The sequence below is a fragment of the Apostichopus japonicus genome, chromosome 2 (assembly GCF_037975245.1).
Source record: "Apostichopus japonicus isolate 1M-3 chromosome 2, ASM3797524v1, whole genome shotgun sequence".
Lineage (NCBI taxonomy): Eukaryota > Metazoa > Echinodermata > Holothuroidea > Aspidochirotida > Stichopodidae > Apostichopus > Apostichopus japonicus.
In genome coordinates, this window is record NC_092562.1 from 10612498 (window position 1) to 10638864 (window position 26367).

Genomic DNA, 26367 nt, shown 5'->3' on the forward strand with positions numbered 1-26367 from the left:
CCGCCTCAACATGTAGACTGGATCCGATTCCAACAAGCCTGCTCAAAAACTGTATTGATGTTCTTTTGCCGACCATCACTAAAATTGCGAACCTCTCCTTGTCAAATGGGCACTTTCCGGACTCTTTAAAATGTGCTCATATAACACCTCTCTTCAAAAAAGGGAAGGTATGCAAAAATGACCTGAAGAGCTACCGCCCAATCGCAAACTTGAAGTTCCTCGCCAAGACAATTGAACGTGTTTGCTCAAAGCAGATCCAGAACTATCTCCGGAACAATAAACTGCTTGGTGAGAAGCAGAGCGCTTATCGTGCCCACCATAGCACGGAGACGGCGCTGCTGCGCGTCTACAACGACTTGCTTCTCACTGCTGACAAGGGCGAGGAGGCCATCCTAGTGTTGTTGGATTATTCGGCAGCATTCGATACCATTAACCATGACATCTTCTTTCAGCGTCTGCAGAATAGATACGGAGTGTCCGGCAACGCTCTGTGTTGGTTTAAATCATATTTCACCAACAGATCCCAAGCTGTAGTTGTAAATGACTGTATATCTAATGTTCATAAACCAGTAGGAGGAGTTCCTCAAGGATCTGTCATGGGCCCTTTATCGTTCACAATGTATACCTCACCTGTAGAGGATATTATTAAGGCCCATGGCATGAGCGGTATGTTATATGCGGACGACACACAAGTCTATGCGGTTAAATCTGGATGTGATCATGGAGCCACACTCGCAAAACTTGGAGCGTGTATTTCCGATATAAGGTCGTGGTCTGCTGCAAATGACATGAAATTGAATGACGACAAAACTGAACTAATTCATATATCTTCTAAATTCCGAACTGCTGCTCCAATTCCTTCACTGAAGATTGGAACCACACACGTCGAGCCAGTCAACAATGCCAGGAATCTAGGAGTTACTTTCGACAAAAATCTGGATATGAATCAACATATTAATAACATATGCCGATCTGCTTCTTCTGCTCTTCATAAAATTGGAAAGATTCGCCGCTGCCTGGATCAGCAAACAGCCGAAACACTAGTCCACGCCTTTGTTTCATCCCGTGTTGACAACTGTAACAGTTTGCTATGCGGTTTGCCCGATCAGCAGGTGAATAAGCTTCAACGGATACAAAATTCGGCGGCAAGGTTGATAACCCGCACCAAACGGTCTGAACATATCACACCAATCCTTCGTGATCTTCACTGGCTTTCTGTGAAACAACGCATCAACTTCAAAATCCTGCTTCTAACTTTTAAATGTATCCATGGACTTGCTCCAGTGTACCTACAAAACCTCATCCGGGACTATACGCCACGTTGTTGCCTCCGATCCAGTTCGAAATCTTTACTGGTCACTCCTCCTGTATGCACTAAGTCATACGGCTCTCGCTCGTTTCAGTTCTCTTCCGCTGTCCTCTGGAATGACTTATCGATCAAAGTTAAAGAAGCTCAGTCAGTAACCAGTTTCAAATCTCTCTTAAAGACTCACCTGTTCTCTTGTTTGTAGTTTTCTGTCCTTCAGCGCATAGAGACTTAAGTGTGTATTTGCGCTTTATAAGAACTGTGTATTATTATTATTATTATTATTAAGGCTCTGTATGGGGTGCAAGGACAAAGCCTGGTGGGAGCCCAGGGGACAGACTCACATCTAGAAATCTTCATGTTTGCTTCTGTTTGGTCCCTGAATGAAGATGTTAGTCGTAAATATATTTAAACAAAAGTCTCATCTGACATCGGGGTGTAACTTAGGCCTTTATTGCGATTAAGAACATTGGAACTTATACCAAAATGGAATCATTCTTAAACTTTGCAAACAAGAATAAAATAAATTTGTTTTATATATGTCTACGACATGCGCACATATGGTATCATTAGTAGGCCTTAGTTTAAAAGCACTGTCGGGTACATACACTGGCCACATTGGGTACAGCACTGAGCGCTTTCAATTTAACAGAGGCTTAAAAGATCGTCTGGCGATGTTATTGCTGGCATCAGAATACACATACGTCACTGTTGTCAACCCAACGGTAAATGACTGTCCCGGCTACAGGTAATGGGATCTAGAGTTCAATCGTTCAGTTCCCGAAATATCAGTCACGATTGGTACTACCCAAAACACTGGGACACTGGTAACACCTATCTCAACAGTCTCCACAACACTCTGAGGGCAACCCATAATATCAGGGGGTGTGGTGTCCACTGAAGAGATATTGATAAAATTGACTTAGACATACATACTTAATCATACTTCCATAAGTATATACATTTGAAGAAAATATAGCTAACTAGTCATGTAGGAGTTACAATGACAACAAACTACAATGCACATTGCAGCTAAAGCCGTGGATCAGCGATGCATATAGAAACCCTTCAGTAAATAGAGTTTCTTCATAACTTGATTCAATGAAAGGTTCAGAAACATTGAAAGCAATTTCTTAACCATCAATCAAGTACAAGTATGTGCAATAACTCAACAACTATGAACCACTAATGAGATAACACTGTACTTCACTCTGCACCATGCATACAACGAACTCAATAGAACAGATCTCAATCTTATATATCAGTTTAGTCGATGTCTACACCATGGGTCACCTTTGGGAAAATCCACTTTGCTTACAATATGGTTTTCTTACTATTATCCACATTAAGTTCTTTAATTGTTTAAAGGAATTATTTTAGTGGCAATCTATTGGGTATATGAACAAAAATTACTAAATGTCAAACATACATTAGAATGCACAGTATATCTTATGTAGGTCTTAGTTATAAACCAGGATGATATTTCACATTGTTAAATAACTACAAGGAAGATAGTTTCGTCATTTCCACATGTACTTCCTTTAACATTTTGATTGGACTTTATTCTCAAAGTAGTTCATATAGACAATGTTTTCTCTCTCCTCATACTGCTTTCTTCTTATTTAGAAAAGTTGATACATGTCAATGAATCAAGTAATGTATATGCCTAGTGTGTATGTGCATCTGAATACATGTTTCCAAAATAATGACAGTTAAAACAAGATACAATAGTTTTAACATTCCGATCATCTTCTGTTCCATATTTTAACATTTTTCATCTACACAGGTTTTTCGCAGTAAAAGCCGAACACATTACTAGTACCATTTTTAAAATTTCTTTTATAAATGATATTTTACGTTAGAGTGACTTGCTGTTAGTTAACTCAGTACAAGTTAATTAGTACATCGCAATCTTTTAGCATATACTACAGCCATATTGAAATTTGTTTTAAAGGAATTATACGAAATTTGATGCTGTGAAGTAAGTTAAGAGTAAAGAATAAGTTTTATTGATTGGAATAATTGCCAAATTGTCTATAACCAAACAGAAACAGAGAATGATATGAGGATGAAAATGGTTAAAAAATACTTTTTTCTTGAACTATTCTTACATCAAGTGGGTGATAGGTAGCAACATATGATACAGATTAGAAAATATAGCAGGATTAAGTCAACATCCACTGTGTCACTTACCATCAAGTTCTGTATTACAGAGTTGGTCATCACAGAAGCAAGCTATTCCTACTTCACCTCTGATAAAATCCCTCACGTCAGAAAACACTGCTCCAATGTAATCATCAACGTATCGTTTAGCTGTAATGCAGCCTTCCACACCTCCAACTGCTGAGACACAGCTACGAAATAGGTCGGTGATTATTCCAAAACCTAAGCAGCAGAGGGAAAGGCAAAAAAAAAAAAAAAATATCAAATCTATTATCACTGACTGTGCGCAAATGAATTTTTTATCTCTAAATATTTTCAATATGATAAACTTATTCAAACTGCTGCTTTAAAAGGCATTACTTTAAGCCCATTTATTTCTAGAAGAACTAAAACCAATTTGGAAGTAAAGTTTGAGTTGAGAGTAATATTGATTTACCTGGAACAACTGCTGTGACATTGATGAAGGAACAGACAGAGAATTCATCACACACTTCAGTGTTCAACTGATCAAGTGTTAGAGAACACTGATCTTCCCCGTCACATACGTAACACATAAGATCTGTTGGGAGAGTGGAAAGGCATCTTGTATTCAGAAATACGTTGTATGAAACATTTGCAAAGAAATTACTTACTTAATACTACCAGTCAAGGCAAAGATGAAAATGTGAAATGACCCCCACAACACCACTAATAGAATAAGAAATAACCTATTATTGTAGAAATTGAGACTATAAATTTGACTGGAAATATCAATGTTGTTCAAGATTAACATTTTACTAGAATATTTGTTGCAGTTCATTATTTACCAAATAACAGTATATCCATTCCATTGTATTCATTATCAGTTTGTCGTAAACTATCCCTTTTTTAATTTTTCAGTCCACCAACATGCCCAGGAAAGAAGGCATTATCCGGGTAAATCTGTTCGTGCAGAAACTTTAAGTGTACTTTCCATTGTCATGAATTTCCACAGTGCGTCATGTATCTAATGTTCCTATTAGGTGTACTTCCAAACATAGTGCTCTTGCAAAAACAAATCCAAATGATAATGTACAAGCCTAACCAATGATGTATCGGCCCAAAATGTGTATTGTTGCTTGCATGCCTACCAACAAATGTATGAATTCGAGGTATTTATTTGACAACAATCACTCCAAACTTATAATTTATTACCCTGTTTCACTGTGATTCTATTTTTAAACAACTGCCAGACTCATTAGGGAAACAGTCCCCTTACAGCGAAGTTGCATTTCCAACCCGACCTCAAGCGGGGGAGCTCGGGTTGGGCTTATCTCGAGCTTCAGCTCTGCTTACACCACTTATCTTAACCCTATCACACGGACCAACGAACATGCGGTTTGCTCGCGGCATTAGCTAGTGTGTCAGCTATATGCAAGTGATCAACAGATCAACGTTGTTCACAGGCATGCACAGCTATAGCTACAGGCGTACATACAGTACTCGCGACATATGATCGTATGAAGTGTATTCCGTGTCTTAGTTCCCTTTAGCTGCCGGTTTTGGATTTTCGTGATTTTTATTCACCGGTTCCTGATTTTTCCGCGTCTGGCTTGCCTTTAATACATAACACCAGACGACCGCTAATTTTCATAACCGACGCTTGGAAATTTCCCAAACGTTACTACATCCAAACCTGAGATTTTCATGTGCCTCGAATCCATAGCTGTCGCATTAGGCCTAACGCTATGTTGTAACATTGAGAAACCGGCCTCTGAATACGGTCTATATTTTTGTTCAAATTAATGCTGCACAAGTAAATGCAATTTTTTATGATTAGAAACATCATTGGAGTTGTTTTTAGTTCTTATCATTCCTTTATATCAATCTGGAAACGTTAAACAGTAATCCTACACTAGTTACGTTGTCACTATTTACTTAGTTTGATTGGCCTAAGCTTAAATTTCTAATTGAGCTTGAATGGAGTTAATAATACTGACGAACAAGGATGTTAAACACTAAGTTCGGCATATTTTTTATTTGTTCATAAACGGAATTATATTGAACATAAGTACAAAATAACGTCGGAGTGTAAGAATTAGGTATTAAAATTAACATTTTGGTAAAGATTGAAGATGGATGATTTGTTTGAGACACTTTTTGAGATGGAAAGTTTGGGTAACTATTCTTGGCGCTTTTCGGGCCATTAACACATCTAGTAGGTTAGGCCATTCGCTATTCATAAACACATGGTTACTTGGTACGGACAATCGTCATCTTTTTTATCTTTGGAAATTTTTTTTGGGAAATCCTTTTTCTTTTTCCGCGAAACTCCTGAGGTGGTTTAGTACAGGGGCCTATACATACACAAGGATACATACAAGCCTTTGTTACATGCATGAGAAGAGTTGCATTAAGTACAATGTACCAATTTTGAGGGAAGATAGGCTATTTCATTACTAGGGTTGTGCGGGATCCCGGTAGTCAAGTGAATACCGGCATCCCGATCCCGGCTTTGACTAACCCCGATCACAGTGCAATGTGTAACTACTACCGGTATTGGGAAAACAACTGGTTATTACATTCGTTTCGGTATCATTCCAGGGAATCCAGGACATAATAAAAATATCTACGTGTTACTATTTGAATTAGAGAAAAGAAAACACGTTTATTTCTGGTTCCTGTGTTCTTAGTTTGAATAATATCTTATCAATTTACGCACTGGCCTAAACATATTAACGAATCAACTTTTCACGTAGTAATTTGGACCTATAGGCTACACCAAATATCGAACGTTAGTGAACTCAGCATGTTACGAGACCTCAAAGTTATTCAGAAATTTTCGTTATTTATTCTTCCTTCAAACGATGATTGTGAAGGTTCCCATGTACAAAATCTCACCCTTATGCATTTCACCACATTTTGTGATAATAATTATAACGATTTAATAATTTTTGATCCAAAACCGAAGGGAGCATATCAAATTAAATCCATCTTCGCACGGGACTGTATATTATTATAGCATAGGGTACGGTACTGTTACACACTGCTGTTCGGTACTTGAGAGTTGATGCTGTAATGAAATGGATTCGTTTATTAATGCGGGGGGGGGGGGGTTCCACGATGTCATTTCTAGTTATCTTTCGCTACTTTTTTTATTTTTAAGAACTTTTGTACGAAGATTGATATTGTACGTATTGAAAGTATATTTTCTGGAGTAAACAACAGCCGATTAACGATATAAATAAATCTGTACTATTCTTATATATGTAGTTTATAATCCCGTATTTATGTAGCCCCTAAGTTACATTATTGTTGTCTGAAGTTCCAAACAGGTGGGGACTTGTTGATAGTTAAAAACTTTTCATTGTGAACTTTTAAACTTAAAGTATTAGTAGTAAGTCGAGTCCTGTCTTAACGACATGCTTAGTGATTCCCGTTAAATTAAATTGAATTTAGGTAAAAATTCATGCAAACTAGGTAGGCATCGGCCGATCCTAATTCTAAGCCTACATCGAAAGTTACGCCGTATACACCTCGCAAGAAAACCACGATAACCTTGAATGAAAAAACAATATTTTGCACTTGAAGATCTGTCTTCCCCCAAAATGCAATGATAAGGTCTAGACTCAGTACTTCTTGATACATTGAGTTTCCAATTACTAGTCAAAAACATTTTCTGGAGAAAAAAAACGTAAGATATTTTTCACAAAAATTGATGATTAGATAAGTGCTTCCTCACAATCAACGAGCCGCCCCGAAATTCGCTCCCCTTACGTAAAATTTCTATATATATTACACGTGGAAAAACACAAGTTTTTACACACATAATTCCCATTGACATTGGTCACGGAACATAAGTAGGTCATCGACATTCGAACTTGGCAACTTGCCCAAGTTCATCGCACCATGGGAACGACCCAACAGATTGAACATTATGTTACATTTTCCCGCCATCTGGACGCCGATTGTAAATTTTGGTGTAATATGCAAATTATGAATGGTACTGCCCTTGGTTAAAACTTAAAACTATTGCGACACATACAAATTTTGGGAAACTGTTGTATAGAAGAAACTTTTGTATCAAATGTAAAGTACTGTATGGTAGGCCTACTATAATTTATAAAAGACGGTTTTCCTCAGGTGATAAGGAAAAGGGATGTTTTGGTGAACTCGATCTCTTTGTATAGTACTTGGATACTTAAAATGACCATGCTGTACATGCAGCTTCTATTTCTCTTTAAGTAAACTCTACTTAGCATTGTTATCCGTTGTGGATCTTTATTGGAATAAATACGAAATGTATTTTTTGACGCCAGTATTTAACGGTAGGCCTAAGCATTTCTTAAATTGTTGACTGAGCTTCAAAATCCATTTTCAAAAAGTCTGTTTTCATGAAGGTTTTGTAAAATCGACATATAGCTAGGGTAGGAAAATATTAACGAAAGTTGTTCTATTATACAAATAAAATACATGTTTCTCGTACTGAGATCTGAAGGGAAAAAACGGGCGGCTATCGTTCTTCTTTTCATGCGCTTATACTAGTTTGGAATATGTGGCAACCTTTACGTGATTTCAGAAATGGCTCTTGTTCTTGGAAAAATGACTCCCAGTCATTATTCATTTTCTTATATTAATGTTCTTATTATTATTGTATATTATTATATTTTTCATTTCACTATTGGTTATGATACTTCAGGTCCTCGGGAGAAGTTAGCTTTACGCTAACCGAGTTAAATATACGGAGATTTGATCACGGGTGCCAATTTGTATCTACGGATCCCCTTAAAATAACATTCAATGCTAACAGCATCCTCCTATTCTTATGATGCGAATAGCACATAATATCAATAGGATGGTCGGAGGGAGGTACCTTAGATTATGAAATTGTGTTGCGGGCGCTGAGCGAGTGTATGGAGGGCCCGAATGCCCGACATTTTTTATTTATTCGCATTTTTATCCAGGGTTGCTTATTCAGCAAAAGCTGATTTCCAATAAGGCCCTGCTTTTTACATTCAACGTTATACATAAAAAGTAAAACATAGCAATACAAAAACAATTAAATGTACAGATACAAAACAATTAAAGCTGTAAAGTGGAGACAACTACAAAAAAAATGGAAATAAAAGAATTATCAAAAATTGGGCTTGCAAATAATAACTGGAAAGTTTTGGAAACCAACACTATGCTAGTTATTTCAACATGCGCGTTGAAACTTTCGATACCCAAGAGCTGACATAATGTAATAGCTGAACAAAGCCCAGGAAGCAATATAAAAAAAAAATATTGTAAAAAACAGCAAATAAGATTCATAATGCAAAAGTTATCATTGTAATCACTCTTTGGTGAAAGGATTTGTGTGCCTACGACATGAAATTGAAACACAGTAGAAGACTTTCAGTTTATCTCAAATAGTTTTCCATCCAGTTCACATGCATCATGGACTCGCAATAACATAAAGAATATAATTTTGCCCTTCAGCTATGTATTTGCCAGGCATAAAGCTGACACATCAACCTTTTGTTTAACTGCCTTTATATAAGCAGATACAAGAAAACGGACTGAGAAAGATTGTATTTTAACAGAGTCGGTGTTGTTTCACAAGGGCGTAGGAACCGGGGGCTGGGGCGCCAGCCCCCCCCCCGCACCCCTGTGAAAGATATGGAGGGGCGGAAGTATCATTCCGCCCCCTCCCCCCGCTTCGCTTTTCTGTCATCCTAAATCTGTGTTATTATTTATATATTACATAGAAACATAGTTACAAGATAGTTGAGGTCTTGACATGTACAGAGATGAGTTTTAAATGCAAGTCTTCCACTCAACACAGTACACGTTAAGAAGTCAATATCATTTCAGCTATACACTCTATACTGTCTTGATTGCTCATTGAAGTGCATATAATCCCTTATGTCCTGTGAAACTGGTTTAATTAAATTAGTTCGCATAAGCGATCTTGTGGTCATTCTTATCTTGCTCATCTTACAAAACCTGCTCAACCATGTGTGGTATAGCCAGATAAGCAGCCACTTTGCAACAATTCAAGTGGAAAATTTTGCACCTTCGGTGTAAGGGGACTGTTTCCCTAATGGTTGAGGTTCAGAACAATTTCTCTGAGGACTGAAAGTAAAGTTACTCTCAACTTATTATCTTTGGACTAATTGTTATACTATTTACTCATGGCCAGCCAATTGTAGATACACATCAATGAATATTGAACTATAATCCCAAGGATCATCTAATTTATGTACCGTACAAGTTAAAATATAAGGCTACAATGCTAAACAACTTCTGCAGACGTTTCAACCAACTTTGACCAGTTTTACATCAATTTGAGGACAAAAAAAGTTAAAAGTCTGCATTTACGTTAATCCTAAACAAGATGGCAAAGGGTTTCAAAGTACCAAACAGAAACAGTGTATGATATGAGGATTAAAATGGATGAAAAATACCATTTTCTTGAATTATTCTTTCATCAAGTGGGTGATAGGTAACAACACATGATACAGATTAGAAAATATAGCAGGATTTAGTCAACATCCACTGTGTCACTTACCATCAGGTTCTATAAGTTCTGTATTACAGTGTATCAGAAACATTGAAAGCAAACGAACTCAATAGAACAGATCTCAACCTTATATATCAGTTTAGTAGATGTCTACACCATGGGTAACCTTTGGGCAACTCCACACTGCTTACAATATGGTTTTCATACTATTATCCACATTAAGTTCTTTAATTGTTTAAAAGAATTTTTTAGTGGCAATAATTTTTTCATCATCATAGTCCTAGTTTAAGAATTTTTCATCCTATGATTAAGGAAAAGTGCCAACTTAATCTAATAAATTTTGAGAAGCGGAGAACAATGAGCGCTGCGATGTCATCGCAGCACTTCGTTTTGGAGGCTGCAGGGACGCTATCCTTAGCAAGCTACACTGTAGCGAGGATAGTTCAAATTTCTGAATTTAAAATAGCGATTTAGATGAAAATTTATCCCAGAAATTGCAAGTTAGCAATCTATTGAAGAGACAAAACATTCCAAAATTCCTTAAATTGGTGTTCACTATAATATGTTGTTCAGATATTTGTTATTTGAGCTATCTTATTTAATCACAGCCATACGCGAAGTCTGTATTCTTTCCTGTGTATTCTATCAAGGCCAAGCTTAGAGTGCAATCTCTTTGTATTCACAGCTGTACGCAAAGCCTGTACACATTCCTGTGTATTGTATCAAGGCCAAGCTTAGAGTGAGATCGGATCGAATCTGACCAATGTGCCTCACTGACATCACGTCTTGACGTAAGTCAGTGTTAGATTCAAATTTCTGGTAGGACGGGTCAACATTTCAAGCACTGTATCACAGAAATTAAAATTCATCACAGGGCAACGATTAGATGATATAACCGAAAGGACTGGATCCCAAATTTCACTAAAAATTACTTTAACAGATGCAACATAGTACAATTGCACTGAAAATGTCTGGTAGAGGAAAGATGTGTGGGTGTGAAACTGACTTTCTAATACAATTCTGTGTAACAGACACAGTAGTAAAGTACCAACACATAATAACTCTCCCAGATACATATCAATTCCTTAACACGAGCTCCTGTGCATACACACACACTGCTTTAAACCATGCCATTTACCATATGGCACATGTTCCCACTGCAATAACTTACACGCTTTCAGTAGTGATTCAAGTAGTATTTGACAGACAAAATTGTTTCCTCTTAAATTCTTGGCAAAATAGTATATGGGGGAAGGAAGAGTGGGAGGCGGGTGTCAAATATACACAATTTCAAAACGTTTGAGATAAGACACTGCATTGAAAATGAAAAGTATATATTACAACACAGTGCTTTCTGAAAAAGCCCTCCATTTTACCTAAACATTTACCACACACAATAAGCATGGATTCAAAATATGGAATACAGTAATACCAAATTGCTCAGAAAGTTACTCTTCTGTGTGTTGATTGCTGTCACTTTACGCAAATATAAACCGCCTCCACACTCAAAATTGATAAGCGATTGCAGTACATGCATGTCTTCAATTCCAGGTTTTCAGGCCTAGAATTTCACAATATTATCCAATTGCTAAAAAAAAACAAGTGCTTAAAACACCTACTGGCTAAAATCGCATTCCCATGGGCATTTTTTCTGAATTACAGTAAATATCAGTTACTGTACAGGCTTATATCATTTGATAAAAAACAGCAACATAGGTTTCTGTTAGATACAACGTTTATTTACTGCAGATTTTACGGAGAGTTATCATGTGTTTATATTCTGAATTTCTATACTGGCAGAAATATGTAAAAGCCATTTTTCTTCTATTGGCAAATGGTGAACTTCACTTTTTTCATTTAGCCAGTAAATATTCTGAATATGGGGCCTGTTTCATGTACTTACCTGTTAATATAGTTATTATTAAGCTGCAAACAGTCAAGCTGTTGCTGTTATCCACAAAGACATATCTAACTACATTATTTCCTAAGAAGAATATTTCATTGAAGCATTGCTTTTTTTCAGAGAGCATGGAAATCATGGTATCAACTAAGGATGTATAGATGTTATCAAGATTAAACAACTACCAAGGGATATGAAGTAGCTTTTAGAATTGATTAAAAAAATGGTTTAATACATATATTGATACTAAAATCACAAACTACAATACATCTAATAGTTAGTCAAGTGTCACTTAAAATACATTGAAAATCTCTGCCATGCACTGTGCATGGCATTAACGTTGTCGTAGAAAACCTGTTTGGGCAACGTAGAATTGGAAAAGGTAAAGTTTCACTTTACTGATTAGCGTAACACTTTGCTATTTGGAGAACACTTTGACCTGAGAGCTACCAAATGCTTATCAAACTAAGAATGAAATATATCAAACTAAGACACCATGAAAGACGTTTACACCAAAGAAAGGTTACAAAACAAGAATCAAGTGATATCTCAACCTAAAACTCGGTATTTGAGAGGGTTTAAACTAAGAGTTGGACAATTTTAACCTTCTTTTTTTTTGTACTTTTGCGCTCGCACCGCAAGCAGAGAAATGACTATATAGGAATCAAAATTAACTCAAAAATCTGAGCACCATAATACTCAATTGGGTCAAATAACCATAAGAGGGTTCTTTTTCAACTCATTACAGATTTCTATACAGATACCAATATTCCCAGTAGCATCAACTATCAGTGACTGTTCTCTTTCTCAAAGGCAGAGAAACTGTTCCTGGATCTTCAGACGGAGATGAGAGCATTGCCCTGCATCAAAAATATATCGTACATTTGCTTCTATTGTTCTATGTTCTTCTTTTAATAATATTGCAAGCGATTGCTGGGAACTATCATCGAGATACAAAGATGAATGAGTCAGATAAAACTACATAAACACTTAGACCAACAAATTTAAGTGTGAGATGTAAAATATGATGTTGGAGCAGCAGTCTGGGACCTATCACAACATCTGAGATAGATCATTTTCAATACATTATGCAGCAAGTCCATCAATAAGACATATTAATAGTCACAGGTAATGCAGGACAAATTTTTGTTCCTTGGACGTCTAGGTCTTACTCTTTGGTTGTCTGAGAAGAAAATTCGGTTGTCTGCAAAAACATAGCCAAAAACAAATCATGACCAACATGCACACTGTAGGAGAAATGTGTAGACTTGGTGAAGTTATACAACAAACCACCAAGACAAAGCATAGCTATCAAAAATAAGCCTGAGTCTGAATGATGGCAAAGAAGAGACATGGCGACGAAGGACAGAGCATTTCAAAGAAGAACAGTAATAACCAGGGCAGAATCAAATCAAGCAGCCTCAGATGAAGACAGAAACAAAGCACCATGCAATAGCAGAGACAGTCATTAGGGAACAAAACAGAACTGAAATAAAGATTTTTGTCACTAAATAAAAAATTTAAAAAAATGGAAAATGTAGGGAATTAATTCTCTCAAAGCAGAACTATTCAAACCAGACCTGGAGTTCATGAACTGATGAAAGGAAACATCTAAAAGAGAAGGTGTGGAAAGAAGAGGAAATACTGACAAACTGAAATGCAGGATTAGGGAGCCTAAACAAGTTCAGGAACTTGAGAGCAAAAACTGTGTTGTTGATTGCAGTCGAGGCAGTGGGCCAGACAAGTATCCTCTAAACTGCAAGAAAGCAAAAATGCAGACAAGAAAATGCGTATTATAAATCAAGGATGAAAACCATGGAACATTTGGTTCTTGTCTTGTATTTAAAGAAAATGTGCTTATTTTGTACCAACATCACCAAACAGCATGCAAATTCTATGTTTAGCCCAGCCCACCCACTAATGTTTATGGTATGGGAACCGAGAACAATCTACTTATCATAGGGCATCTACCTAAGTATGACATTGATTCAACTTGTGGTTGCTGAGATATTGTGTTTAACAAGCTGTTATTGAAGATTTCCCATTAATGAGGTAAAATTGTTGTTACAAAGAACATGTACTTATTATGCAGTTACATGACCATCGGACATGTATGCGGTAAAAAAGATATTGACATTTTCAGAATTTTACATTAAGCCCCACCCACTCATTAATATGCAAAATAGCCCTACCATAAACAATCGGGATCATCTACTTACCATGACCAACATACATCCCAAGTATCACATCTTTCACATATTTCCTTCTTTAGATACTGTGTTTACAAGCTAGGACGCCACATACAGACACACACACAGGCACCCGCGCATCACATAGATTACTTCGGCCTTCGGCAAGGAACCAAAAGTGTTGAATGTAAATGGGTGTCCCCGTGTTATCACCAAATTCAAAAAATATTTTCCATGTGAAATATAGTCTATGAAGTTATTCCATGATATGTGTGCCTATGTCACAGTGAGTCACGAATGGACAGTACGTTTGTAGTTTTAAACAATCAGTTTCTGCCCAAGTTCTTTCTATGCAGGAATAGCCAAACTGGAATTATACTGCCCTTTTCACAAATTTGGAGATTTTCTTGGGGCATAGACAGAAAATCCCACGACATTTCCAGGGACATACCGGTGATGTGGCCGAGTGCATTTGAAGTAATGAAGATTAGCAATTGGGAGGGTCGGGCTTCGATTCCCTGCCAGGTCATAGTAAGTTGGGTATTTCATCTAATAGCAATGTACGGATTTCCCATCTGAAATGACTTTTTAATTTGAAAAGATTCCAAATTTGAGTTAAAATGTTGAACTCGGAGCCACGCGACGTGTAAGTTGTAATCCATAAGCCCTTGTTGGGTTCCCCTACATTTTTGGTCGCATGAGTGATGAAAACAACGACAGTTTATCTTTGCGTTATTGTGTTTTTACAGCCTATTTCTGTATAAAATTTCATGAAACAAGTACACCACACATAAGCCAGTCAAATACAGTTTGAAAGCTTCATAAGTTGCACACGCAGATATAGAATGCATTCACATTTTGTTTTGTATTCCCCTAAGCAATAGCAAAACTTGATATGTAACTGCTTGGGTTTCAAGTATAATACAAGCAATTTTATAATTCCAAATCCATGTGTCAAATTCTGCAGGCAATGCTAACTGGTACATAGTACATCAAACGTTATAAGGAAATATTTAATTGCAGCCCTTGACACATGAATACTTTGTTATAATGATATTACATTTGAATGATATATTGCAAATGATAACACCGGAACCTTTTGAATAATTCCAACAGAGATGAAAGGGGAGGGCAGACTTAGGACTTTGACCCAAATTATAACATTATCAGATGCTAGACTTTTTATGAGGGTAAATTAGGGTGGGGAAAGAGGAAAGGAGGTAGATATATGTAGTGTCAACTGACAGCATACAATGACATGTGTTTAGGGACTTCCACATACAATGTGAATGGGCACAAATGTTATCAGGATTTTAACATTTATTTTAGAAAAAGAAAGCCATGAGGCTTAGTTATTCATTGCCATGTTACATAAGAGTAGGTTCTTGTAACAAGAAAGCAGAACCACACACCACATATGAAGTTCTATCAAGCATTTCTTTTGGGCTGTTCACAATGTTGATGCTTAACCTCATGCAAGAAGCTTTCCAAATCCAATGGTGTGATCAATAGACTAAAAAATTCTTTACCTAAGAAGTCACTGTTTACCCTGTATAATGCTCTTGTGATTTCCCATCTCAACTATAGTCTTTTTGTCCGGGGCAATACACAGTCAACTCTACTTAACAGTTTATTTAAGTTACAGAAACGTGCTATCCACAAATATAAACCAGACTCATTACATCTCGCAAACTGCTCCTCTCTATATAGACTCCAATACGTTAACTTTATATGATTTGTACAAGTACCAACTAGGGATATTTATGTACAAATTCCATCATGGTCTTCTCCCACCAGCTTTTAATAACTTTTATTCTTGCAATTCTAGTTATCACACTGATAACAGTCGTTCGATGAATATGCTACACCATCCTTACTCTAGAACTAGTCTTAACAATTCTCAAATTCGTAGCACAGATGTACCCTTCTGGAACACTCTTTATCATGTCATTAAAATTTCTCCAACACTCAATACTTTTAAGCAAAATCTAAAACAATACCTACTGCAAAGCAATTCATCTTAGTTGTACTTCCTGTTTTTCTCTTATGTTTCTTTCTTTCTTTCTCTTTTTATAACACTTTGACTTTGTTGGTTGTTTGGTGTTTTTTTTTTGGGGGGGTGTGGTTTTTTGGTGATGTACTTTGCACTTTCTTTGTTACAAAGGGACCAGACCAGAAAAGTATCCACTTATTTCTTGTTCCTCTACTTCCATCTCACATATATATTATTTCCATACTCTATATTTACTGTTTACTGTATTTGATACCATCTATATTTATCCTATACTGTTCAGAATGTTAAATAATGGAATGTAGCAAGTAAATTCAATTCAATTCAATCATGTTTAGAGGTTGAGCTCTGTTGACAGCAACTTACATAGGTTTCTTGTACTCAAAGTGGTTGATCTAAATTCCTATATAACGTTCATGTAAAGCTTTACTTCACAGTTATGTTTAAAATGTTGCCAGTCTTCCATTTCTATTGACCTAAAATATCCTTTGACAAAAACCAAGATCGGGTTTAGTTTATCCAAGAACTAATGTGGACCCACAAGTACGATGTTTATCCCAGCCTAACTTTAAGTTATCCTGTTCAAAATGTTTTTGAACTCCGTTGACATCACTTGACCTTAGACTCGCATACATTGAGGTGGATCCAATTGAAAGTATTCAAGTTCATCCAACATTTTGTAGGGTAACGTATTTTTTCCGACTCGGTTAACCTCAAACAACATTTAACCTCCACAGAGTTTGACAAGACAAACCCAAATATTGAGTATGGGTTCATGTAAGGTTTTCTAATAGAGTAATCATATTTTAAACTTTTCAGGCTCCTGGTGACCTCAAATGACTATGACCCCCACAAAAAATAAAGGCTCCCTCTACTCACGAAGACGGATCTAAATACCATTTATTTTAGTTAGAGAGTTTACAAGGTTTTTATAGGCTCTACAATCTAGTAACCTCAAATGACTCCAGAGAATTTAAAAAAAAATCCCTTGTACTTATTATGGTGGAGATTTATCCCAGCTTTACTTTTGAAGTATTTCAGTGTACACAGTTTCAAACTTCGACCTCTGTTGACAGTGATTTTTGACATTTACATAATTCACATCTATTTTAAATTCTCATTAGGCCTTTTGTGATATTAAAATTAACATCCTGGCAAAGTTCATGTGTGATATCTTGCGTCAACAAACTAAATATAGGTCATCTAGCTCGCAATACCTTAAACATCTTAATGTTCCTATGTCTTGATTGAAAGCATTCAGTGAATACTTCTTTGTTTGTGCTGCCCCCATCTCCTCCCCCTGTTTGTGGAACTCACTTCCAGTAGACAGGTCTCTATACTCACTTGATCAGATAAAGCATCATCTTAACCTCATGTTTTTTCAAATTGTTTGTCTGTTTGTTTCAGTCTTTTTATCGTCACCTGTAAAGCACATTGAGCAACATTTGTTGGATTCCTCACTATATATAAAGGCTTAAAATATTATTCCTCTCTTATTTCTAGTCCCGCTGCCCCATTGCTATATAAATATGTATGATATATATTATGTATATTATTGTAACTTTATGGTAGAAATAAACGAAATGAAATGAAATAACTATAAGGTAAATCCACATACAAAGTATGAAGAATGAAGGAAATTGGTCTTGTAACTAAAACTGTATTTTGAAATTGAGGGTTTTACCTAGTTGTTTACCTTCCTAACTACAGTAGAGAACCGGTGGTGCTACTGAACACTCTCACAAGCATAAACTAAGTTTATTTGTAATACAAGCATACCATGGTGGCTTTTAGGGTGAAAATCAGCTTCATTAATGTGTTATTTAATGTTATATAGAACAAGTTAAGCAAAAGAGTATATTTTGCTATGGCACATTCCATCAAAGTGAAAAATCGCAGAGCCCTTAACAACTAGTGGATCCAAAGTATGAACTTACCCAAACCTTTACTTTTGTTGTGATAGTGCTTACAAGGTTAATTTTTAGAATGTAACCTTTGTTGACCAAAAATAACCTTGAGCTTCACACTAAAGTAAAGGGGTATTGTACTTAATAGGGTACATCTGCACGCAAAGTATGAAGTTCAACCAACCATGACTTTTGGAATTATAATCTATACACAGTTTTTAGGCTCAAAGTATACCTTTCACCACCACACAATCACATACCAAATTACGCAGTCACGAAAATGTCAGTAACCAAGAATTTATTTTGAAGTAATATTTCGTGTGCAAAACCACACAGAACTGCCACGTAAATTTCCCCATCATATATCATCACTATAACTACAATCAGTGATTTTATTAATATGGTACTAAATTCTCTCTCACGTGTAAACAGCAATCAGTAAGTCGCCCACTCACCTCTAACCTGATCATGTGTAGTAGCTATTACATTTGCAATGTACTTGTGATACTCAATGGACGTAACATCCTCATGATCATATGGTCACTGTCTTGATGTAAGAGAACTGGAGTAGAGTGGATCAAGTTAAATGTTTGGTTTATTAAACCAAGTACTAATTCTGACTGTGATCAGGTTGAAGCATAAATCTGTGCTCTTCATGATACATAACTATAGTATCCCCAAAGGAACTTGCAGTGAAAGGTAATCTCTGGAGGAGCCTTGAAGCCATATTAATCAGGGTAGCAACTGATTAAATTTAATTAGTACTTGGTATAATAAACCCTGCAATTTTATCATATATTATTCTTATTCTTCCTAGAGCAGCTTTGATGGCCTAGGTATTCCTTTTTCAAGTTTCTTCTATTTCCATGAAAGTTCAAGGTAGAAGATATCTGGCTTAAACTCAGTCACAATAACATGTCCTATTGTGTTGCAGCTTGTTTCCTCCACCTTAAGGGAAACATTATATAAAGCAGTTTGTGAATGCTCTTGAATAAAGCCTGGATTCATCTCCTGTCACGCCTTTGCGCATCGTAGGGGTGATTTTAACATTAATTTTCTTAAGCTAAATAACATGTAGGTATTACCTATCGTTAATGATTATGTAGTGTGGTCTTGGGTTATCAGTAACTTAACACTTACTATTGAAGTACCAACTAGCAAAAGCAAATCTAGCTTTACGCTAGTTGAAAGTATTTTGTCAAATAACCTCCCGACTTACATAATAATAAATTATTTTCTGCCAAATTTCTGTATCATCGTAGGAAACGATAAGCGTTGTAATATAAAATGACCAATGATTAGATTTTACAGCCAACATAACTTCAATAACTTTATTCAGACAATTGAATCTGTGCATAATTGTTCTTTTATAGTCATGCTTATGTCAGCACATAAATACAACCAACTGAATGAGATTTTACAATTGTGTCATAATTCATATTTTCCTCTTAAAAGAAAGTCCAGGAAAAAGTTTAATGATAAGCCCTGGATTACTCCATGTAGTAAAAGATCAGTTTCGCAAACAAAAATGAAAAGCTATCTTCTCATCGGCGTGTTCTTCATCGTAATATTCATTATTCCTAACACTCGCACTAAACAAATATTTTGGTATCTAGATGAACCAGTTCAAAGCAAGCTTGGTCACTTATCAATTATTTAGTTAGGGGTCAACAGAAAGGTCACTTTCATTTCTAGCTTAATCCGTCATGATGGCGCAACCTATGCTAATGATTTTGGTATAGCCAATGCTTTGAATGACTTCTTTTCATCAATAGGTCATATGCTTAGTCATGAGCTAGATTCACCTACTTGTCAATCCAACTTCTTGGGAAATCCTAATCCCGACTCAGTTTTCCTTACACCTGTGTCTGAATGAGAGATTCTGAAACTTATAAATGGACTGAAGGATGGCAAGCTCCGGGTGTCGATGGTATTCCTAATAGTGTTACATCTATCTCTCATGTGTTAGCTCCCATACTGGCGCTTATGTTTAATAAGGTATTTACCTCCGGTATATAATCCTGTTGCTCCTGACGTGCTGAGTGGCACTCGGGTTGAACAAGTTCCGCATTTAGCACAACTTTTTTCTGCTGGCACTCGAACTATGCTGGGCAGATCCCTGGACCTCTACTTTTCTAATTTATGTTAATGACATTCAAAATGCTGCACCCAACATACCAACTTGTCTCTTAGCTGACGATACCGAACATCTTAGTATCTAACAAAGACTGTGCAAAATTACTTGAAATGATTTTTGAAACTCTTAAGCCAACTGAAAATTTGGGTTTGAGTCAAACAAACTTACTCTGCACATTAGAAAAAGCACTTACACAACTATTCAGGCCAGTAATATAATAACAATCATGTAAGTTCTGAGAGATTTTGTTTTAATGGTACCAAAGTTAATATATCACCAAGCTTTCCCGGCGTTCTTAGGTTTAACCATTGTCGAGAATTTCACTTGGTAGCAGCATGTGAATAAATAACTTAAATCCCTCCTTATGTATATAGGTATCTTCTATCATATAAGTGACATTCTCCCAGTTGATACTGCAATACAGATTTATTACTCGTTTATGTATTCTAGGATTTCTCATGCTATTGAAGTTTATGAAATAGCCTGTGCTACTGTCCGAAAACATCTCCAGACTATGCAAATAGATTACTCAAGCTGCTCATGAACAATTCCATACTGTATACATCTGATCAGTTGAACTTGGATTGTAACCTTTTAAAAATCACAGATATTCACATCATGTATTGCATGAGAGTAATTGTATTTGAATACTGCCATGATTTTACCAACTGTCCTGGCTATTGTTATTTAACCACCTAATGGCACCGTAAAAATACAAATTTCTCTCTGTAACATATCATAAAACTGTAGACGACAAATTACTCTCCAGAATTATTGTTTTATTATTTGGCACAACTTTTCTCCTGGTGTGGGATCGACCACTTCACTTCATTGTTAGCAAAAGAATCTCAAATATTTTCTTATAATCAGTTATCACTTCTAAGTTCAAGATGTTCAATCTAACTGCTCACTACCCTGGCAAGTTTAGTTTTGTTTAGTTTCGTATATTTCGTCTGCCATTAAATCACGATGATGTACATTTGTTAATACATAGTTATAGCAATGAGGCAGTGGGACCAGAAATAAGATAACTGCTCGAGTCTAGTCCCTTACGAGAAAATTACATTTTATATAGAGCAAAGGAAAACATCAAGAAAACACATAGAAAAAGTAAGAATAAGTATGTCAAACGTTCTATTAAAAATTTGTTACAAGAAGTTGCTCAGAAATAAGTATATAAAAGTGTATGTAATATTGAGCGTATTTAAGGAATTTACTATTTACATGTGTTTATTTCAACGTAAACTATGGTCATTAATTTTTCTTTTTAGCTTTGCTTTTATTTTGTAAATTTGTCAGGAATATGATAAACCTTCCATAACTTGGAGGATGTCATGTCCATTAGATCTGTTATGGTTGACATTTTAAACATTTATGGCATTAAACAGAAACTGCTTGATTAATGAGTATTCAGCTGTGTGATAGTGAAGCCATTGTATCCTGTGCAGCATTTTCAATTTACAGCAGTTATAAGCGTACACTAAGTACCATACACACATTTGAAATATGTTCCAGTATGTGTAATTAAGATATATGCTAATTTCTGCACTACTAATGATTCATTTATTACTGGTGCAGTTATAAACTATTCACTGACTTGTTGTATGGTAATGTTCATGTATAGTGACTGACAGAGTAAGGGTTACTGTACAGTATAAATTACAAGGTCAAAGTATGGAGCTATATATACTACGAAATTGGCGAGATGGGAAGTACAAGGGCGGATGAAAGAAGTCTGGCGGTGGAAATTGGTTGAAAGGGCAGGGCGGACAAAAAGCGGGGCGGGCGGGGCCGTCCCTGTAAAACAACAAAGCTAGGGCCCTATGTGTAGACAGCCGACGTAACCAGGACTCTGGAAGGGGGAACACATGTTGCGATTGATATGGGGGTGGGGTCTAAGAGGAGGGGTTCCCCTCCTCTTTGAGAAATGTTTGAACAATAAATTGATAGTCCTTAGATGTGATCCAGTGCAATGTTTTGCCAGTTTCATCATAATCATACAGGCGCGTAGCGCTGAATTTGCTAGGGTAGGGGCGAAGCCTGTGGGCAAACTACCTAAGCGTAGCGCCATAACGAGTTGGCGCGAAGCGTAATAAAAACACATTTGGCCAAAAATGCCCCTCAGATCGCTGGATATGGCACTTCCCATGCCTTGTAAGTTGCATTTAAGCATTTTCTATTTTGAAATTACTAGCGATATCATAATAAAATATCATCAAGGGAGCGGGGGGGGGGGGCGGCGGTCGCCCCTTTTCGCCCCCATTTGACATTTGACGAACTTAACTGATGTACAATATAAACTTTCATATTTTGTAAGACAGCCAGATGTGCAGTGGCCTTAAAACAAATATCGTTATCGCAGTGTATTAGCAGTGTAATAATTAGCGCGTATCACGTACGATTGCTAGCTAAGCTTAATAACATGCTGTTCGTGCATCAACTTAGGACGAATCATATAAAGGAAGAGAACGCACGTTGTCGACGTTGTTGTGCATACGGTTCGTGACACTCCATCGAGTACGGTTAGGTAGGCTTTATGTATTGTATTACGCATTGGCCAACTGTAGGCTTGTAATAGGCTATAGGCTAAATTAAGCTATATGCATCTACCAAACTAAGTAGCTGATTGAGTACGCCTGAATGTTACTATGATTATAATCGAGTCAACGGAGCTGATTAGTATTCAAGATAAAAAAAGCACTGACAAAATACCATGTCAAAAAAACAACAAGTTTTTAACAATTGTTCGACACTGAAAGTGGGGACCAGTTGCTCCGACTGCTCCTCCTCCCCCTGGCTAAGTCCCTGTGTGTAGAACATTTACACAGTAAAGGATGTGCTACGATCGCATCTTTACAACTACACTACCAAAAGTAGGTCATACAATAAACGCAATTGGTGTTCAATCAGGACCAAAGCTTTTCCGTCTGGATGCAAACACTTTAGGGAACTTGCGTCTAGTAACATTACTGCCAGTAGCGATTCTTTCTCAATTAACACAATGACCAGTAAACAATATATAACATATTCAAGTGATTTTCTTTTCTCCAATAGTATCCCTGTTTGTGTGTTATTTTGTTTTCCTCAAGTCATAATGAAGTGGTAACCTACCATAAAAATAACCTCATAATATACCACAGTATGCATGAGCCAACGGAAATTATATGTGGATCCATAGTTCAAATAAATTGAAAACATTAATTCTGTGCATGGAAGAAGGTGTCTTTGCGGCCTAAGTTAGATCAATTAACTACATAATACCGGCATTAGGTCTAAGGTGCACGAGTTAGTAATGGACATTTGAACCTACCACCATACCCTAGAAGTCCTTAAAAACTTTTTTTTTGTCAGAAAGAAATGGTAATTACATGACCATTCATGGTCTCTTTATGGTAAAGCAAAGATAGACTCCCAGTTTAACAAATCTGAAAAAAACCTGACTTGATAGGAATAAAAAACACCTAATATTTGCATCTGTCACTTTGCTATTAAACACTGAGTTATTCATCCTACTTTGTAAATTAATACAGTTAGAAGTAAAGTGTACATAACTTTGTTACGCATGGTTAAATAACAAACCAGGAAAACCTGAAAATGTATTAAATTTCTAAACAGAGCCAAAACGGTAAATGGCATTGCTTCACAGAAAATATTTTTGGCGATGTCTAACGAAATGTCTGACTGATTAGGGTTTATTTACCTATGCTGCTCCTGTTATGCTTGATCTGTAAGACACGTTCCACAATAGAAACACATAACAACCATGGGGGGGGGGGGGGGGTCATGTGATCAACATGTTATTTCACCCTTTGTCAGTTCGAAGCAACATGAGGTTTGTAGACAAAAGACGGCCACTATAACAGGCAGTTACAATGAACTTGGGGAAAAAGTTGCTTAGGTTTGGATGAATATGAAGTTTTTTAGATTTACTTGATCCCGGATACTATTCAAACATCTACTGTCAGAGTAGTGTAGATTGCATACAGCAGTCACTCCTATCATGTTCTGGAATTGTTTATGTGCAAAAAAAGCAAGAAGACGTGTTGCTAAGGATTGATGAATGCTGTTGCCTGCTTGTCATGTCTATGCAAGTAGGCCTACACTGTGCACATAGCCTAGTCCTTGTTAGCCTAGTCCTGATAAGCGTAGTCCTGATTAGCCTAGTCCTGATTAGCCTAGTCCTGATTAGCCTAGCTATGTATGCCCCAGTTTGGTTGTTTGAAAGAAAATACTCAAAATTAATTTGTTTTACATTAATCTACATGTTACATGATACATAAGGTCCCCAGTTCGAGTCACTCCAAGGTTAATGTATGTCGTCCAGTTACAAAGTTGTTCACAATTCATAACCATGAGCGTTAAATATGCATCTATACCATATAGCCTGACTTCGGTTAGCTTGCCGCTTTGATAATACATACCATACATACATGCATATATGTAGCATGTATATCTACCAAAGCGAAGTCTATATACCGTAAGTGTATGGCCAACCGTCTTGATACCTGTGGCTCGTTCATATTAACAAATTCTAACGTAACAAAAGACTAGGCTAACGTTAGGCTTTCCTTGGCCTTATTAGTTATATTAGTAATATAACTAATAAGGCCAAGAAAAGCCTAACGTTAGCCTAGTCTATTGTTACGTTAGAATTTATTACCTGAATATTTAGTACTAGGAAGTAGGAAGGTATAAGCCTAGGCAACGTGCGGTAATCTCGGCTAACGCCTTGTGCTAGGACTAGTGCTAAGATCGTGTAAGTAATTACCTTGAGGTTTGCTTATTTGCAGTGTATTGCAAACCAAGAGTAAGAACAAAATGAAACCCGCCTTGAGCCTAACGTCGAAGCTAGTAATATTATACATGGTACCGTAGGCGTACATTACTTCTCAAAGCAGTGCTACTACTTCCACTGGCAGTTATAAATATATATTCGCTGTTTGCAGTTCCTCTTTTAGCAATAGTGTGGGTTGCTGCCTGTCGACTGCAACGATACAGTTTGTGATGAGAAACGTTTAACATAACTTTTCTTCACACAAAAGTCGTTTTGCACTAACCCGTCAACTACATTTTGAGGAAGATCAAACTGAATAAGGACGTGAATTCAATTTGAACATAATAAGTCATGGTTCAAAGCCTTCGCGGTGTGTCACTTTATTCACGGTCAAATACGCAAAGGGTGTAAAGTTGTGTCACGTGACTACAAATACAAAATGCAGACTTTTGGATGGATTGATTCAATATGTGAGAAATCCCTGTGTATACTAGATTCATTTTCTCTGAGCACTCTGAGTCTCTAACTTTGCACTTCCATCTATTCGACCTGGCGAAAGGGAGAAATATTTAAGTAATGTTTCTGGGATGATTAAAACAAAATCAGTTTGTCGAGTAAACCGTTTTGACTTTTGACTACATGGGTGATAGCTCCTTACCAACTGATATCGGTTACTTTTACCGCTTGAATGCCTCTGTTGGTGCTCAAGTACGAATCAGCCACACAACTTGGACATTAAAATAATAACATTGCCAGCTGGACCGACCTCTATTGTTTGAGGAAATCTTGCAAATAAATGACATACCAGCTAATAAAGCAGTCTCCCAAGTTTACGTAGAAGGATATTCAAAGGCATGTTGCAAACATTACCTTAAACAATGCACAGTCTACAGTGTAAGCTCCCAATCAATAAGAATACAGGTTAACTTATGTCATGTATCACTGTAATATAAAGTTACCTCGTTGTGGATCACAACACGATCAATGCTATTAGGATGTGGTTTTCACTTAGAGATGCAACAACAAATATAAGCAATGTTGTGTAATAATGAACTTCAGCTATCAGAATATCTTTTCAACCCTTTACTGAATTTTCTAAATGGGCACTTTGTATCAAGCTTTGAAAGGGTATGTGGAGTTAAGGTGCACTACTAAAGTCACTTACTGACGTTACTATTTGTTAGAACTAAACCCTTAAAATTGTGTGTCCAATATGATGATCCCAAAAATTCGTCCAATTTTGAATTTCAAAAAACAAAACAGAAATTGGTATAGCGATGTATGGTGCAAAATTTTTGAAAAGTGATCACCCTTCTGTCTGTACATGGAACAACACAATTCACCACATCACCACAATTCCATGTATGTATAGTTAGTCAACTGCTTACTAATTACCCACAACCATGGTCTGTCATATAAAATATTTTCCTACCATCCCTCACCAGGAATTTTTCCACATATGCGGTTAGTGTATTATTCAAGTTCATAACAGTTCTTAGGACAACAATAAAAACGTT

General features: G+C 36.6%; 1 protein-coding gene across 1 annotated transcript in view; it reads right to left on the reverse strand.

The window, feature by feature from the left end:
• LOC139977724 (uncharacterized) overlaps positions 1 to 25125 on the reverse strand; it is a 60128-nt gene extending 35003 nt beyond the window's left edge. The window contains exons 1-3 of the mRNA XM_071987245.1: positions 24845 to 25125; positions 3906 to 4028; positions 3500 to 3691 (exon numbers count right to left, since the gene is read on the reverse strand). Of these exons, the coding sequence (XP_071843346.1) occupies positions 3500 to 3691; positions 3906 to 4028; positions 24845 to 24959 (430 nt within the window). The 5' untranslated portion in view covers positions 24960 to 25125. The remainder of the gene's footprint in view (positions 1 to 3499; positions 3692 to 3905; positions 4029 to 24844) is intronic.
• Positions 25126 to 26367: the final 1242 nt, after the last annotated feature.